At 58.1% G+C, this 18,069-nt stretch overlaps 1 protein-coding gene across 1 annotated transcript in view; it reads left to right on the top strand.

Annotated features, from left to right (window-relative positions):
* The first annotated feature begins 2,081 nt into the window (after positions 1 to 2,081).
* ADGRA2 (adhesion G protein-coupled receptor A2) overlaps positions 2,082 to 18,069 on the top strand; it is a 32,989-nt gene continuing 17,001 nt past the window's right edge. The window contains exons 1-2 of the mRNA XM_079909457.1: positions 2,082 to 2,727; positions 14,888 to 14,959. Of these exons, the coding sequence (XP_079765583.1) occupies positions 2,465 to 2,727; positions 14,888 to 14,959 (335 nt within the window). The 5' untranslated portion in view covers positions 2,082 to 2,464. The remainder of the gene's footprint in view (positions 2,728 to 14,887; positions 14,960 to 18,069) is intronic.

Genomic DNA, 18,069 nt, shown 5'->3' with positions numbered 1-18,069 from the left:
AGATGTCGTGAGGGTGGGAATTAAGCCTGAGTCATCCTTCTATTGCAAACAAACTTCAAAACGTGTAGCCACTTATTCATTCCACCCTGCACCTCTGAGAACAGATAACCAGGAAGGATTTTTATGCAAAAAGTTTTGAGTGGCTCAGACAAGAGAGCATTTTAAAAGGAGTCGGAGGAAAAGTTCCCAGCCCTGTCTCTATCTCTCAGCGATTTGGTTTCCTCATCCTTGTTTGTAAAATGGGGAAGTAACCCCTGCTCCACTCACCTTCCTGGATGGGTATAGAGACCAAAAGTGACGACCAGCAGGACAGGACAGTGTTTTGTAAATGTCTCCACCACGCACCTCGTTCCCACCTGTGGGGAAGCATCACCTCCTTAAATGTCATTTGGCCTTGACTCAGCCTCAGAGAGCCGGTGTTTCAGTGGAATTCCTTTCCGTACTTAGAGTGTCTTTGTTTAGCAAAAAAGAAATGACGGGGAAGCTGTGTGACCCAGGCCAGAGGCCTCCTCTTCTCTTGTCTTTGAGAACTTCCCTGGCCTGTGAACAGGATGGTTGGGTGGCAGACTGGCCTGTGGGCCGCAGCTCTGTGAGGACCCTTCCTAGGAATGCAGGCCCAGCCCCTGTGCCCGCCCTGAGGAGGGCTGCTGCTGGGGGAGGCCGGTCCCCTTCTTCCTTCTTCCATTTGCAATCACTATTTATTTATCTTTGAAAAGTGAAGGAACCAGAGCCTGCAACTGGGAGAGACTTGTGGAGCCAGGAGAAGCCAGCGTCTGGGCTCAGTGTCTGCCGCCCACACAAGGGAAAGAAGCATTCCCAGAAAAGGGGGGTGGGGACCCGGCTGAAAGGCCACCGCGCTGGAAAAGGTGCCACACACCCCAGCAGGGCCAAAGGCACAGAAAGAAGGTGTCAGTCACCGGAGGGACGACTTTGGTGGCCCAGTGAAGGATGGGGAACAAGAGCCCTGCCCAGGGATCCCTCAACCCGGGCAGCCTGCGTCTCCACAGCAAACGTGCTGTGGCTTAAGCAGCAGAAAAGGTCGCCTTCATGGGCAAACTGGGGAAGCAGATACACTGGGCTGCACTTCACTGTTCCCTCTGTCCCCAGCCCGGTTCCCAACTTGCACTGCAGCCCATCTAAGACCCAAGGCAGTTTTCATCCCCATCCGAGTGCCCCCCATCACTCACTCATTCTCAGGCCACAACTTGCAGGCAGGCAGGGCCTCATTTTGACCCCCGAGATTAGATACCCCAGGATGTTAGGGGCTGTGTCCTTTGTCAGTGCTGCCGAGAACGGGCCCTCCTGACTCAGCGCTGTGCTCCTTCCACACCCAGTGGGAATCCCTGCTTTTCCCTCTGTGTTCCCCTCATTCCCACCTACCATCAAACACACACACACACACACACACACACACACACACACACACACACACACACACACGGATGTGGAAAAGGTAGGCGGCCAGATCTGGAAGGCCTGCCTCGGCCTTTGACCCCTCCTTGGCCGAATGACACGCTTCCCCCGCTGGGCGAGGTCACCCAGAGGGTCTGAGCCTCCTTAGCCTCCGCCTTGTCTCCTGCAGTGGCTGGAGCAGGGCTGTGAGAGTGAGCCCCGGCTTCCAGACTGGCCCATCAGGTCAGGGGGTCAAGGGAAGCCGAGTCTCAGCAGCCTCAGAGAGGTGAACGAAGTTCAATACAAAACATGGGCATCTCTGGCCAAGCCCGCGGGTCAATGAAAGCCCCAGAAGCATCGGGAGGTGCAGGCTGGACGGCAGGAGTGAGGGAGGGTTTTGTGGAAAGTGATGGCGGTTGGCCTTGAGGTCTGAGGTGGGTTATGGAGAGGAAGATTCCTGGGTGGGGGGAGAGAGGCGCGAGGGAGAAGTCTAGGCTCAGGGCGGGTGCAGGGGACACGCGGGGCCTCCAGCCGGCTGGCCCGCTCTTACTCCGAGGAGGGCAGCGGCCTGGCTGCGCATCGGGAGGCGCTAGGGCCTCGCGGACGGACGAGCTGGAGAGGGGAGGGCGCCCTCTCGGGAGGGCGGGCGGGGGCTGGCGGCGGCGGGAGCGGCGCCGAGCCGAGTTGCCTCCATCCATGGCACGGAGCGGCGGCGGCGGCAGGAGCCCGGCTCGATCCGCTAGGTCACAGCCCCGCGCAGAGCGAGCAGACGACGAGGAGCGGCCCGGCCTCAACCGGCCCGGGAGCACCACGCAGACAGTCGGGCCGCGCCGCCGGGGCCCGCCCGCGCTGCGCTGACAGCCGCGCCCGCGTCCTCCCCGCCGGGGCGCTCGCCGGACATGCCCCCGGGGCGCGGCGGCGGGGACCCCGGGGCTTGCCTCCGCCCAGGGCCCCCCGCTCCGCCCTCGAGCGCCCCGGGCCCCCGCTGAGCACGCCTCTCGCACGCCCGGATCCCTCCGGCCGGCGCGCAGACGGGCCCCAGCGCTGTCGGTCCCCGCGGGGCGATGGGCTGATGGGCGCCGCGGGACGCAGGATGCGGTGGGCGCCCGCGCGCCTGCTGCTGCCGCTGCTGCAGTGGCTGCTGCTTTTGGCGCCCGAGATCCGCGGCGCGCCCGGCTGCCCGGTCCCTATCCGCAGCTGCAAGTGCTCAGGGGAGCGGCCCAAGGGGCTAAGCGGCGGCGCCCCCAGCCCGGCGCGCAGGAGGGTGGTGTGCGGCGGCGGGGACCTCCCGGAGCCTCCGGAGCCCGGCCTTCTGCCTAACAGCACCGTTACCCTGTAAGTATCCTACTTGGCCGGCCCGGCTCGAGCCCCGACGAGGGGACGAAAGGAGACCAGACGGGAGGGGTGGGAAATGGGGGACAGAGTCGATGTGCCACTTCAGACTCTAGGACAGGCCCGAGTCCAGAAGCCGAAAAGGGAGGCTTGAAGAGAAGTAAGGGAAAGATTAGGGCTCCAGGGGTGTGGAGGGAGGAAGGAGCATTGGGGGGCGGGGGCGCCCCAAAGTGAGGCACCGCGGGCGCCCACTCACCTGCACAGGTGACAGGGAATGCGCGCTGGCGGGACGCCCGCGCCCCTTGGGTTTCTAGCCAGGGCTGGTGTTGCGGACCTGCGGGGGGTGGGATGGGGGGAAGGCTCAGGGAAGACCGACGCCCGCGGCCCAGTAGATGGCTGTGGTCGTTACCACCGCGGACGCGTCCCTGGCCGCACTGGAGGAGTCTCCCGGCTTCATCCCGCCGGCCTGGCTCCTCCAGGTGGGGGCGCCCCATCGGGGCCGGGAGCCTGCCAGCCCCGCTTGCAGCCCGTCTCTCTAGCGCTGGCGGGAGGGTGGGTTCGAAAAAGTCTGTCCTTGGGGTGCAGGCACTTCTGGTGTGAATGAGACCCCGGCGTCCCGATTCCCACTAGGACCCCTCTCCCGCCGTGCGCATCTGTGAATTGAGCTCTGCTCTGGATCCTGCATCCCTCCCTCTTCCTCCCCTCCTCGGATATAAAGACGAACTTTGGCTGTTTCTCGATTGACTTCTTCGCGAAAAGAGTGCGGAGAAAGAAACCTGGCTGAGGGGAAGGAGGCTGCCTCGCAGCCTCCTTCCGTCGTACCCTTTCCCTCCTCGAGCCCGGGCCTTATTAAGTCCTCACTTCGCTGGCAACCAGCGCGGCCCGTTGCGCCCGCATCCCGACCCCAAGCCTCCTCGATGGGGGTCCGAAGTCCCCGCAACTGCAGGAGAATTAGCGACCCCTCCCCACCGCAGAGATTTCCTGCGCAGACCACGTGCTTGGAGCTCCACGCACGCCGTGGACTGGAGGGTCGGGCCCTGGCGGCAGCCCCTTCCTTTCCTGTCCTGGATCCAGCCTCCAAGCCGCTTCCCCTTCCCTGTCCTCCTGACCCCAGCGGCGAACGTTTCCCCACGGCCCCTTGCCCAGAGTTGGAGCTGGCTCACAGTCTATCCGATTGTGTCCAGAACAATACAGTAACGCCTCTGGTTGGGTGAGTTCAGAGGCTGCCCGCTTCCTGACAGGACACGACTGGTCAGCCTCTGACGTTGTCCGCCTGGCCTGCATTTTCCCCAGCTGGGGTGGGTGTGTGCATGTGTGCATTAGGGGGGTGGAAGCGTTGTCTCTGCTCTCTCCCACGTCCCAGCAGCTCAGGGATACAGCCATGGCCTGGGAAAGCAGCTGTGGCAGCTGCTTCAGGTCCCTCTGAGTGTCCACTGGGGTTGAAGTGTCCAGACAGGCCTGGGCATTCCCCAGCCCACTCAGTTCTGGAGGAGAAAAATGCCTGCTGTGTGGGATGGCTGGGCTGGTGTCTGTGTGAGTCCCCGCTGGGCCACAGTCATTCAGTTCTGAGAGGAGCGTGTGAGCCCTGGATCCTGCAGCAGAGCTCACACTCCCGTGCTGGGGTTAGGGAATCCTAACATACTGACGGCAGAAAGAAGGGAAAACATTAAAAGGTGGTTTTGCAGTACATTTTAGAATGATTTGGTAACTAATGCTTTCCAGCCACGGCTAATTCCCATCGACGCCACTCCAGGGAGAGAGCGGGGCCAACTCTTGGCGAGAATATATCAGGACAGGGTGGCAGCCAGCAGGACTGCTAGCTCACCTTCCCATCCCAAACCATCCCCAGAGGAAGGGCCCTTCTTTTGTCCCAGGCCACTGACCTACCTGGCTTAAGATACCTTCCAAAAGAACCCCCCCCCCCCACCGCCCCGCAGCCTGGCTGGACATCTCCGCAGGAACAACAGACAGGGCAGGTCAGGCCGGAGCAACCCCCGAGAGCCCGCCGGCCCATCAGCCGGGGGTGTGACTAAAAGCAGCCACAGACATATGCCTTAGGCACCCCCCACAGGCTCCACCTAATCCCCATCCTGACTACAACCCCTCCCCCAAGCTGGCTTCTGAAGGAAGAAGAGCGCAAGTTCTTCAGCAGAAGTTTGGCAGGGATCCTCTTCTGGGGGCTCAGTTCCCCCAGCAAACCCACCCCTACCCAGCAAGCATCTCGAGGGAGGAAGGAAAAGATGGGCTGGGAAGGGGCTTCTGCCGCTCCAGCCCAGCAGCAAAGAGGCTATGAGCACAAAAACCTTCACACTCTCCCAAACTCCTCCTCCTTCCTCGTTTATTTATTTATTCTTTTTCCAAATGTCCCCTTTCCCCTTTCTGCCCATCACCTGGTGCAAACAACAGGACTTGAGCCAATAGTCTTTGCGTTATTGCTTTCCCCTCCCTCCGCCTCCCCTGTTTTCCTCCAGAATGGACCACCATCTCCCAGTCCCCTCCACACACCACCCGGCCCACATGGGTCCTGGGGGAGTAGGGGGAGAGTCAGGCCTCTGCTTTGGGAAGCCCGGCTGACTGTTCAGGCAGGGAAAGTGCTAGATAAGGTGCCTGTCTGCAGAGAGCCTCCGTCTCTGCTCAGAAAGCCTCCAAGCCGTTGAGGGCAATCCTGTGGACAGCCCTGTGCACCTCACAGAAAACCCTTCCACCTCCGCTCGGTTATCTCGGCTTCTGCCCTCTGGTTTTGTAGACTGCAGGCCCCCTCTCCCCACGCTTGGCTTTTTTTTTTCTTTCTTTCTTTCCTCTAATGGATTTTCGTTCGCAGTTTTCCAGGAAAGCTGAACTCTTGGCTTCCTTCCTGATCCGCCTGCCCCACCCCAGCCCCCATTCTCAAGGCCTAGTGCACAGGGCAGCTGTGGGCACGTCCTGTCCAGAGCAGGAGGCTTTATGGGCCTTCCCTGAGGGACAGGGTCTCATGGGCAGCGGGGTGGAGGTGGCTTAGCACAGGGAGAACCCGGCTGGAGGAGGGAGACGCAGACCACTGTCAATGGCCCCACCCCACCCCCCACCCCCCTGCCCACCCTGGCAGCAGCTGACGGGCCTGCCCTCTGGTTCTGGGCTCTGGGAGTTCAAGTGAGGGGGATACTAAGGAATTCCAGGAAAGGGCTGATAATGGATGACTCTAGAAGGAAACCTCCTATGAGGACCTCCCAGGACATCTGAGCAGGCCCTCGGAGGATACCAGGCAGTGTCATAAATTCCTGGGCCCCTGGGCCGAAAGTGGCCTTAGAGATGCCCCTAAATCAGCGTCTGACAGCTGAGCAAACTGAGGCCAGCTGGGGAGAGGGCCACGTCTTGCCAAGAGTCACACAGCTTAGCTGACGCCAGCGTCAGGATTAGCTGGTTGGATTCGTTTAGTTTTCCTCTCAGGTGAGAGACTCACTGTTCACCTAGCTGGACTTGGGACCCAATGGCCACAAAGCCTGCTTTAAAAAAACCCGGTTCCTTCCCAGCAGGACCCAGGCCCTTTTGACCTGGGAACATTCCAAGGCTGGGTGGAGAGAGGGGCAGGCATGGGACGGTCCCTCGGTCCAGATTCTCCCAGGGCCCGCAAACCCTCATCCCCTCAGCCTCCCATCTGGGGGAGCTGCCCACCACGTAGGCTGCCCCCATAGGGGAGAAGGGGCAGTTTCCACACAGATGTGCCTAGCGGCGGCCGGGGCCCTTTGCTCAGAGTGTGGTGGTCTTTGGGAGCCCTGGGGGAGGGGGAGGGGAGGGGAGGGGAGGCCCCTTCCCAGCCCCATCCCCCGTGCTTGGCCCAGCAGTTCTTGAGCACAGACGTCCCTCTGGACCTCCAGCTCTGGACTGGGCCCACCTCTCAGTGCCCCACATCCCAGCCCCCGGGGTCCACTTAGGGGGAGTTTGGGGCAAAGTGTGCCAACCGCCTGCACAGAGCGCTAGCGGAGGGAGATGGTGGCTGGAGGGGCGGGCCGCGCGGCCTCCCCACCCCCTTCCCTTCCACCCTCTTTCCCCCATATGGTTCTCATAAGGTCTGGGCTCAGAGACAGCAGCCAGAGGAAGTGGCAGTGTACAGAGAGCTTTTGTGCCTGAGCGGAGGGGGAGGGGGAGGGAGCGAGGAGAAAGAAGGAAAGGAGGGAAGAGGCTGGAGACTCCAACACACTCTCCCTTACCCTCCCCATGGTGCCGGGGGAGGGGCGGAGGGGGGGGGTCTCAGCTGCAGCGCCCCCATGTGGGCTCCCGGCCCCCGCTGGTCTGAAGGGAGGGACTCAGAAGGAATCTCCCCGACTACCTACTGGAGGAGTTGGAGGCCACCAGCCCAGGTTCCAGGATTCATCAGCCCCTTCCTGGAGGTGTTAGGGACCCTGCCCTGAGGGCTGCCCCTTGTGCAGGACATCGGGGCCCAGGGTCCCAGCTCAGGAGAGCACCGGGCGGAGAGCAGAGCCCTTCGTGCTTCACTGGTTGAGTCCTTGCACCAGAGAGCCTGGACCTATAATTCAGGCCCCCAGTGGGACCAGGACCCAGAATGGGTTATTTGGCCTGAATTTTTCAGAACCCATGCAAGAACCCAGCCACTCCTGACCCCTAAGGAAGTCCCTTCCTGCCGCCTACTGTGATCACCCCTCTGGGTTAGGGTTGGGAGGGATGCAATCCCTAGTCCTGGTGAGTCTGCGAATTTCCTCCAAAGGCACGGGCAAACCGGTGTAATTTGAACCTCACCGTAAATTGACCCTTAAATTTGGGGTCATGTTTTTAAAGGGAGCAAGGGTTCCTAAGTTTATGTCACATGGGAGTCATTGGGATAAGAACTCTTTCCTGAAGGAGAAAGAGTTCCAGCCACCTCTGAGTTGCTCTCTGCCCTTCCATTCAGTGAGCTTTCCTTGCCAAAGCCCAGAGAGGGGAGGTGAGTTCCCCCGTGCCACGCAGCTTGGACCAGGACCCCTCACTCCCCCATCACCCTGAGGTAGAGCCTTCACCCCCGTGGGACCAGACAGAGAAGAGGGGAGGGGAGACGAGGGAAATGGCCCTGGGCTGAGGAACCAGAAGGAAAATCCGGTTAACTGCTAGGAAGGGGCTGTTCAGAGGGGCTGTTTATTTTCATTCCCCCAGCCCAGCCGCTCCGTTCTATTTAGAGCTCAGACACTGACAGGACAAAGCTGCCTCCTCCCCTTCCTCCCTCCTCCGGGGGGCCCCCCATCCTTCCCAAACTCCAGAACATTCCTTTGCTTTTAGAACTGGGTGATGGGGGTGGGAGAGCTGAGACACTGTGGAGTGTAGCTAACGCGGCAGCCTCCCAGGACCCAGCTTTCCCAGCCCTGGGAGTGGGGAGAGGTGGGCTTGGGGAGCCGGGCTGGGGGAGCAAAGGGTGTGTAAAATGGATGGGACCAGGTGAGGGGCAGGGGACCAATCTGTCACGGAGTAGCAGGGAACCGGCCTCAGAGAGCGGCCCAGGAGGGAGTTCCAGCCTGAGCTTGAGGGGCCAGACGTCTCCCAGCTGGAAAGCAAAGGGGAGGTCGAAGCTCCCTCCTCCCTGTGTCCTCTCCCGGCCCCCCCTCCCCCAGGGCGCTTTGCCTGCTGGGAACTGTGTGTTGGAGCAGAAACTCTAGACTTCAGGAGACTCGGCATCCAAGATGGGAAAAGCCATCAAACGTACGGAGTGGGAATCTTCGGTCCAGACCCTTCTTTTACCGAGAAGAAAACCCCCAGAGAGGGGCTGACTTGCTCAAGGTCACACAGCTCCTAGCCAGACCCGAGGGCTCCTGCTCCGGGTCAGCCCGGTCCCACACTGACCAATCAGAGCCGTCCTCCCTGGGGACAGGGCAGGGACATAACCAATCCGCTTCCCCCACGTGGATAGTGAGCCGGGGAAAGGGGCGCCACCCGCGACGATACGTGTGTACTTAGGGGACCACTAAGTACAAAATCACTTCACAGAGGATTTGGTGGGAAGTGGAGGCAGGAAAAAATGCCTCCCGACTTGGGAAAAGCGTGGGTCCTGGACCAACCCCACCTTCCCTGGAGCTCTGCCCCTTCAGACAGCCACCCACCCATTCCGCCAGTACCTGTTGTGAGGTGAGAGAGCTGGCCTTGGACCTCAGGGGCCTTGCAGTCTCACCATGGAGACTGGATACAGGCTCACCAAGCAGGACAGGAGCCTCCAGGCTCCCAAGGAAAACGTCTGGGCTGGAAGGATTAAAGGACTAATTTATACTTAGGTGTAAATGACTGATGACAGACAGATCGTTTCAGGTTTATGTGTATGTTTAAAGAAACCTACTTTCTTCACCTGAAAGCTTGGCTCCCCAGTGGTGAGATTTTAGGCTGTGAGTGCACGAAGTGCTTAAGGTGGATTGCAAGTAATTTCCCAGCTTCCTCAAGCCCCGGGGACACACGCACGCAAACAGTCCACCCAGTGTGACACATCTCCCTTCACCTTCCACGAGTGGGAGATGGTAAACACCAGGTCTCATTTGTGTTTGTAGTACTGATGTGTTCCATAAGGCCGAGCACACAGGTGTTCACGTAGGATTGAAGACCAAATGAATGGATGCCCAGGGTGAACGATTAAAGCAGAATCAGTTCCAGTGCTGGGGGCCCTCAAATCCCCACCAAGCCCACCGACCACCCACTGTGAACACCAGTAGGTTACTCCTCCCCATCCCCGCCCCAATTTCTTGGTTTCTGCCTAGTGACCATCAGGACGCTGTGACCTTGCAGAGAGGGTAGAGAAAAGGACCGAAGGAAGGCCCATGTGTAGGAGCCCTTGCAAAATAGTTGTCCCTCTTGACCTTGACCTCAGGCCCTGCCTGGACAGCCCGTCTTCAAGGCTGAGGTCAGAGGCTGTCTCAGGATATGGCTCTCTAAATTCTGGGGAAAAGATGTCCCACATGGGTGCCCTCCTAACCAGAGGGAGGCTGACAGACAGGCTTCCAGCCAAGGGAGGGATGGCAGGAGGTGTGGAGGTGCTGTGTGTCCTCTCCAGCATCTGTGTCCCCTGCAGTCAGGCTCGGTACACATGAAGGGCAACCTTTACCTGAGGTGTGTGTCAAAGCAGGGCCTGTGGCCCAGAGGTACACATGAAGGGCAACCTTTAGCCTGAGGTGTGTGTCAAAGCAGGGCCTGTGCACCAGAGGAAGTCTCCTGTTTGGAGGTCCCACTGTCCTATCAGTCAGGCCAAACTGCATCCACGAGCTTTATGAAGCAGGACAGTTATTGCTAACTGGCATAACATGACATTTGGTAGTTCTATAGCTAAGTCTTCATTAATTTATGTTCGTAGCATTTATATTTCAGTGGTGATTTTTTTTTTTTTTTTTAGGTTTCAGAGGCCCTTGTGGGCCCTGGAAATGCTCCAAGGCCCCGGGTACTGTGCCTGCAGGCGGGGCTGGGAGTACAGTTTCACCTTGACGGTGCAGCTGGTAATGGGCCTGAGGCCCTTTTGGTGTTAGCAAGCAGACCCCCCTCCTCCCCTCACTGATGGTCTCCCGAAGACACTGCCAAGGTGCCAGCAGCAGGTGCTGGAGACGGGTCCCTCCCAGCCCAGAGGGCCCTGGCAGTGGCCTAAATTCCAGGCTCAGAATTCCTGGAGAGCACGGGGCCATAGTGTCCAGGCCTGTGGTCCTTGCCTCTCTGTGTTGGGGTGGGCTGGGGGGTCGGTGAGGGGCTGACATGTATGACTCTCCCCGCACATGTGAGAACCCTTTTGTTCGGGCAGGTGCTGGCCCCGTGCCCAATGGGGCGGTGCCCACGTGACCCCTATAGGGTCAGCTTTGATGTCGGACTGGGATCTGGCGAGCGTCTGTGGCTGCCCAGAGGCCACAGGGCCTCTGCAGACGCCAGCCACTCGCTCCCGTGGCCTCCAGCCTCATTAGTGGTAACTGTTTGCTGCTCTTCCCTAAAATAGGACCCGAGCCGGGAGAGAGTTCTGGAATGGACTCAGTGTGCCCCCTCTCCTTGGCCAGATTTCAGATTCTGGGGTAGAGAACAGGGGCCCCCAGGGACTGGCCCCCCTTCCTGTGAAAATGTGATGTTGGGTGGTAGACGCGGGAGGGAGGGAGAAGCCGAGGATGCTGGGTTGGGCGGGCCTGGGGTCTGAGGGATGGGAGGCATGGCTGGGAAGCAAACCCACCTGGCAGACGCCCTGTGCTGGTGCTGGGGGGAGGCCGGTGGGGCTGAGGCTCTCTGGGCGGGCTTGGGAGGCGATTAGGAGGGGGCAGAGACTGGCGTTGTGTCTGCGACTCTGGACAGAAGCATGGGGCTGCCCTGCCTGTTTTCCTCCCATGAGAGCCTAGCATGGCGGGAACATTTTTCTTCCTGTTGGATGAGTGTGTGTGTGTTTGTGTGTGTGTGTGTGTGTGTGTGTGTGTGTGTGTGTGTGTTTTTCATCTACCCCATTAGCGGCCCCGTAACTGCCAGCTTCCTACCTGCCCCAAACACTCTCCCAAATCCCTGCCTTCACCTCCAGAGGACTGAACCTACCAGCATAATTGAGGCCATTCTCCCCCTAATCTAGGTCTGAAGTAAAATTCCCTCAGCCCGATCTAGATTGTTAAGACCAAAAGACCCATTTCTGGGTATCTGGGGACTAAACCATACCGATACCTGCTGAAGTCTGTCCAGGAACTGGAGACGTGGCAAGAAGGGGCCCATTGGAGGAGAAGGAAGCAGCACTGTTTGCCTGGTGCCCCCGCTTTAGTGAGTGGCTTAGAGGGTGGGCGATCAGGAATGTGTTCTCGCAGTGAGAAAAAAATCTCATTTCAAGACTCTCCAGGATGGAGTTTACACTGGGCTGGCCAAGCCTGCAGCATGGGCAGCAGCTGACCCCAGCGTCACCCTGCTGTACCCTCTCCTCCCCAGCCCAACAGAGGCTGCCTCAGAGAAGGCGGGCCTTGGGGTGCCAGCCAGGAGATGAGCTGCTCTGGACCAGAGGCTTGTCCTCACCTGCCTTGGGGGCTGGTCCCCATCCTTTGCTCTGTTCCCAGGCCCCCCCCCCCCACACACACCCCACTCCGGGCCACCTGAGTATCCCCCCGGCAGCCCAGACTTCTTCCTGGGAAGGTGCTGGCTACAAGGAGACTAAATCAGGGATAAGACTTAAAGCAACCAGCCCCATGTGGCCCTGAGTACTTGCGATGTGGCTGGTCTGAATTAAGTAAGTTGTGCTGGAAGAGGAGAATCCACACCAGATTCCGAGACTTAGTACCAAAAAAGGGAAAATATCTCATTACTAATTTTTGTTATTTATATAATGTATAATATATGTATATTTATAATATATAATAATATATTTATTATGTGTTGAAATGATAACATTTTGGGTGCATTGGGGTAAATAAAGTATATTATTAAGATTAATTTAATTTTTAACTTTTAAACAATGTGGCTGCTAGAACGTTCTAAATTACGTATGCAGCTGGCATTGTACTTCTGTTGGCCAGTTCTGGGTTAAATTTGGGGTATGTGAAAGGTGTTCCAGGGTTAAAGGACAAAGAGTCTGGAGAACGTGGGGTACCTATACCACCAACACTACCACTAGACTTGTCTGGATAGGGTTCTCCAATTAGGATCCCGGGTTTTAATATCGGGGATTTGGGAGTTGGAGAATTTGTTTAATTTTCTGTTTTCAATTCAATGATCTCTGAGCAAAACATTTTTTGCCCATAATTTTTTTTTTATTTCTATTTATTTTATTTATTTATTTTTGGCTGCGTTGGGTCTTCGTTGCTGCGCACGGACTTTCTCTAGTTGTGGTGAACGGGAGCTACTCTTCGTTGCAGTGCATGGGCTTCTCATTGCAGTGGCTTCTCGTTGCAGAGCACGGGCTCTAGGCGCGCGGGCTTCAGTAGATGTGGCGCACGGGCTCAGTAGTTGTGGCTCGCGGGCTCTGGAGTGCAGGCTCAGTAGTTGTGGCGCACGGGCTTAGTTGCTCCGCGGCATGTGGGATCTTCCCAGACCAGGGCTCAAACCCATGTCTCCTGTATTGGCAGGCGGATTCTTAAGCACTGCGCCACCAGGGAAGCCCCTTTGCCTATAATTTTGAGATAATTTTTTACTAGAAGGTATTTTCATAGTGTAAGATTTTCAATTCTAAAATCAGTGTTTCTCAAACTGGGATCCTCAGACATATTTGCAGGAAATAAGATACTTTTCCCCTCCCTTTAACAGGTCCATACTCCACTCAAGTTTGGAAATGTTCTCAGGCTTCCCCCTTCGTGCACGGGGCTGTGATAACCTGGCTCCCCCTGTTCCTCTAACCTTCCATACCCCCTACCTCTCCCCTGTGCCCCCCCATCAGCGTCCCCATCCTTCCCCCTCCCCAAGATCCAGGGAGGGGCAGTCCCTGGGAGAGACCCTTGGGGTTTGGGGAGGCTAAAACAGATGCCCTTTCTCACCCCTCTTCCTGACGTTTCAGGACCCCTCCCGACATTACTAAGGATACTGAGGGGTCCTCTCGCCTTCTCCAACATTTAATGCAACCTCTGAACCTCAGGCTCTGAGGGTGTATGAGGGAATGAGCAACAGATGAGGTGGGATGGGCTTCGATTTAAACTCACACCATCAAGAGCCTGTCCCCACCCAGGGGGCCACCGCAGCCCCACCAGGGCCTGAATGAGGCCATTCAAGGCCCTAAGAACTGACAAGATTATTTATAATTGGCCACCACAGGTAACGTGAAATAAAACTATCCTAAGCCATAAAATGAGAATAAAGGGGTTTGAGAAAGTTCCAATTATCCATATGATGACCACTGTGATGTGCTGTTTGAAATATCAAGACAATGTGTGTGTGTGCGTGTGTGCGTGCGCGTGTGTGCACGTGTGTGCGCGTGTGTGTGCATGTGTGTGTGTGTAGCACTTTGGAAACCCAGCCCTCCATTGAAACCCTCCACACAGTCACCCTTGAGACCTTGCTGGGAAATGTCACCATTGGAAGGATAGTGAGGGGGGGACCCGAAGGGGAGGAGGGGCCTCTCTGGAGAGGGGAGAAGGGAGGAAGGAGATGAGGTGTCCACGTCTTCCCATTGACCCACAAAGCCCCCTTCCACCCTTGCCTCCGCCCCGGCCATGGTCTGTTTTCCATGTGCCCTTGAACGTGGTGTAGCATGGACGTCTGAGGTCCTCTCACTGCCAGTCTGGCTTGTGCACCCACCCACTGCCATTAAGCTTTGCGGCAGAGCTCTGACAGCCCCTCCCGGGCCCCGTCCCCGCCCCCTGCCCTCTCCCTTACTATCCAGCCCAGAGGCTGCTCACTGGAGGGGAGCACCTCTGGCCTTCCCAGGTCCGTTCTCCACCATTCAGAGCAAAGATGGGAAAACCTTTGCCTCAGCGCAGGGCAGGCGAGAGCTGGAGCTGAGAGGCTCATTAAAGCTTTTTAATAAGCAATTAACTCAAGGGATGAGCCCTCTGGCTGGCCTGGAACTCTCTCCTCCCAGCAGGGAGCCTGACAGAGAAAGGCTGAGTGGGTGGGCAGAGTGGGTTGGGTCAGGAGCTTGGGGCCCCTTTCTGCTTCCACAAATACAAACGAGTAAATAAACAAGACTCTGAGTGGGCAGAGGCAGAGGCTGAGGCCTGGGCTCCCCCGGGGCCGAGGAATCCATCAGTTTCCGGTCAAGGCTATAGACAGGCTTGGGGACTCGTGGGCACTCCGTCCCTCTGAGCTGGGGGCCCTTGAGGGGAGGGAGGGCTCCCCTTCTGGTGGTCCTCAGCTCCCGGAGTGATGGAGACCCCGAGGAAGGGCAGGTCCTTGCACCTGCCTGACTTCCTCTTCTACCTGCCAGACCTTTCTCCCCAGCACTGTCCTCAGATAACTGGGCCAATGGCTTGAGCGAGACAGAGCTGTGGCGGGCAGAAAGGGGGTGCCGTGGGCTCGGCCCTGTGGTTCCAAGGTTAAAACGGGTCATCACAACTTCACACCTGCTCAGCTCACCTGCGTACAGAGCCTAAGTCAGATCCAGGCTGTGGGGAGACCCAGAGCAGGTGACACATCTGACCTGGCATTCAGTGGGCTGACCAGTCTGCCCGAACCATTCGCTGGCCCCTCCCCGTGGTCTCCCGGAGCCCAGGGTGGGGCTGCTCCTCGCCCGGCTTCAGGGGGCGCCGCTTACACAGAAGGCAACACTCTCCCCTCTGTGTTCTCCCCTGTCCTCCAGGCTCTTGAGTAACAACAAGATCACGGGGCTCCGGAACGGCTCCTTCCTGGGACTGCCGCTGCTGGAGAAACTGTAAGTGCTCGGGCAAGAGGTCGGGGCAGGGAGGGTGAGGAATCCCAGCTGCTGAGGGGCCCGGGACCTGCTGGCCCAGCAGGGCCCACGGTCGGACTCGACCACGAAGTGGAGGGCGGAGGGACTGGTCCGGGAGAGAGAGACCAGTTCCCTCACCAGCCACAGCACAGAGAAGTGGGGACACGGCGCTGGTCCAGGCAGGGATGGGGCTGTGGGAAGCTCATTAACACTCTTTAATGAGCAATTAGCTATGAGGGCTGAGCCCCTTCACTGTCCAGAAGCTGCCTCCCCGTCCCAGCTGGGGGCCCAGCATAAAGGGCCGAGGGAGCGTTTAGTGTGACTGAGGCCTCTTTCCTCCTTCCCTAAACACAGTCGACAAACAAAGCTCCAAGGGGCCAGAGCCCTGGGCTGAGAGTGGGGACAGTGGGTCACATCCACTTCTCCCCCTCCCTCCATCCCCACTGCCCTGGATGACAGCTGCATCAGCAACAGCACCCTCGGCTGCCCTGTGGACGGACGGCAAGGGCCCTGCTAGCCCTAGAGAAGCTCCTTCCCAGAATTGGGGACCTGCCTCGGTCACGGGCAAGTCCGTGCCAAAGGAGGGGGTTGAGTCAACCCCTCTCTCGATTCCCGCTTCAGTTGGCAACTCTCGATCTACAGCCTGTACAACAGCTTTGGGTCCTGTCTCCTCCACGGGACCCCTGGGCCTCCCGTCCCTCCTGGAGCCGGATCCTTGCCATCTCCCTCACGTCCAAGCCCCTGTCTCCTAGCTCTGCTCCCACCTGCTGGGCATTCCCAAGGCCTCCAACAGGGTCCTGCCCCCTCTAGTACCGTTTTGCCTGAAAGGCTTGGATCAGAGCGATGGGGGATACGAACGAATAAGGCAGACGCCTGCTCTCAAACAGCCAAAGGGATCACCGTCCAGTGAGACCAGAGACCTTGCCATATATATAGGAATGAAGTAGGTCGGGGTTTCTGTAAAGGCCAAAGGAGGGATCAGCGAAGGCTAGAAAGTTCAAGGGTAGTAGAGATGCAGTACCGACATGATGGAGTGTAGATCTTTAACCAGGACAACAACTTACGAGGTTGTCTCTATTACACCCACTTCACGAGGGAAGGGCAAGGCTCTCCCCCAAGCCGCCTGTGGGGAAAGCTTGGTGGCCTGGCTGGGTTGGGGGCGGGTGGAAAGGGACACAGCCACGTTTGGCGTGGAAAGGTGGAGCACGTTCTGTGGGATCAGGGCATGTTGGGGGTGGGAGGGCTCCTGCGATGTCAGCCACGGTGCGCACAGTCAGCCGTGACCAGGTCCCGCTGACTCTGCTCCGAAGGGAGGAAGGGCTGCCCCCGAGCTGCTGTTCAGAAGACTCGTTAGGTACCAACATTCTCCTCCTCGAGCGGCTAAGCACTCAGGAGCTGTCTCAGCTCAGGCTTGGTCTTAGAGGGCTACACTGCCAGAAAGCAGACGCTCCCTCCTGGGATCTTTTGGAGAAAAACTAACCGCAGCTGCCCACAGTCCTTTGGCCCGGCCAAACCAGGGCCAGTCACCGCCCAGCGTCCGTCTCTGTTCTCCTTAGCACAAGCGAGAGCTGCCCAGAGCCTCCTGAGGCCTCTGGGACATCTTCCCATCTTTACCGTCTCGCCTCATCTGCCAAAAATCTGCTGGGTCTGCCCCCTCGCTGGGTCTGCTGGGTGGTCCTTCAATCTCATGAGGGTAGATTGTCTGGTGAAGATGAGACGATGGGCTTCTCCTTCCCCCCACGCAAGCCTACCCAACTGGACCCCTCCCCACGGCACCGGGAGCCAGATCAGCACCCTGCAGGTGCACTCAAACCACGGGAGGCAAGCAGAGCAAAGTGGGAGAGGAGACGGGAACAACGACCTATGCTGAGGGAGGAGAAAGGGCACTGGAGTGAGAATTCTAGGTCCTGAGCTGGAGCCCCTGCCCCGTTAGGAATCCTCTAGTCGTTCACTCTCGAGATGTTTCTTGAGCCCCCTCCGTGTGCCAGGCTGCGTGCTGGGCATCCAGAGTGAACGCGGTAGGCCAGGTGCCCGCCCTGTTGGGACCCAGAACGTAGCAAAGAAATGTATAGTAGGTCAGGAGCCCATAAACACTGCAGAGGAAAACAAAGCAGCAGGGGAAGGGGGGCAGAAAGCACTGGAATGGGGGCCGCTATTTTATGTAATGAGGTTAAGGCCTCGCTGGAGGTGATGGAGGGAGGGACCTGGCGGGCAGGTAGTTGTCTAGAGGCACAGGCAGTAGCAGTGGGGGAGGCCCTGGGGTCCAGCCTGCCTGGTGAGCTTGAGGTGCAGAAGAAGGGCAGCGTGACTGGGGAGTGGTGGGAGGTGGGGTCAGAGGGCTGCCTCACTTTGGGACCTCAGTTTCCTCATCTGTTAAAAGTGGGGGGGGGGGCGAGTCCCTGGCGGTCCAATGGTTAGGGCTCCACGCTTCCCTTGCAGGGGGCACGGGTTCGACCCCTGGCCGGGGAACTAAGACCAAAAAAAAAGTGGAGGGACAGGGCAGTTTGTAAAGTGCACTCTGGATTTAAAACTCTATGATCCTTGGGTGTGTGTAATACCCACAGAGCTGCAGAAGGAAAAGATCAAAAAGCCCAGTGACACAGCCGCACTTTCAGAGGAGGGGAGGCTTCTGGGCAGAGGGGTGCTGGGTTCAGCATCCTGGCCTCGCTTCCCTGGGATGGAGAGGCAGTGCAGGGGCTGGAGGAGCCCAGGGTCTCCAGCCTGGCTGGTCACCAGTGTATCAGTCAAGCTTCTCCAAAGAGACAGAACCAATAGGAGATGTACGTGGCTGTGTCCTTATATAAATATACAAAGAAATTCTTTCTTTATTATTATTATTATTATTTTTGGCCTCATCACGCGGCTTGCGGGATCTTAGTTCCCCGACCAGGGATCAAACCCGGGCCATGGCAGTGAAAGTGCTGAATCCTAACCACTGGACCACCAGGGAGTTCCAAGAAATTATTTCTTTACAGCGAAATTTATTTTAAGGAAATGGCTCATGTGATTGTGGGGACTGGCAAATCCAAAATCTGTAGGACCAGCCAGCAGGCTGGAGAGTCAGGCAGGAACTGATGCTGCAGTCTTAAGGC

The sequence above is a fragment of the Stenella coeruleoalba genome (genome assembly GCF_951394435.1).
Source record: "Stenella coeruleoalba genome assembly, chromosome: 21".
In the NCBI taxonomy this organism is placed as follows: Eukaryota; Metazoa; Chordata; class Mammalia; order Artiodactyla; family Delphinidae; genus Stenella; species Stenella coeruleoalba.
The sequence above is the reverse complement of the archived record's forward strand: the minus strand, read 5'-3'. Positions and strand labels throughout refer to the sequence as shown.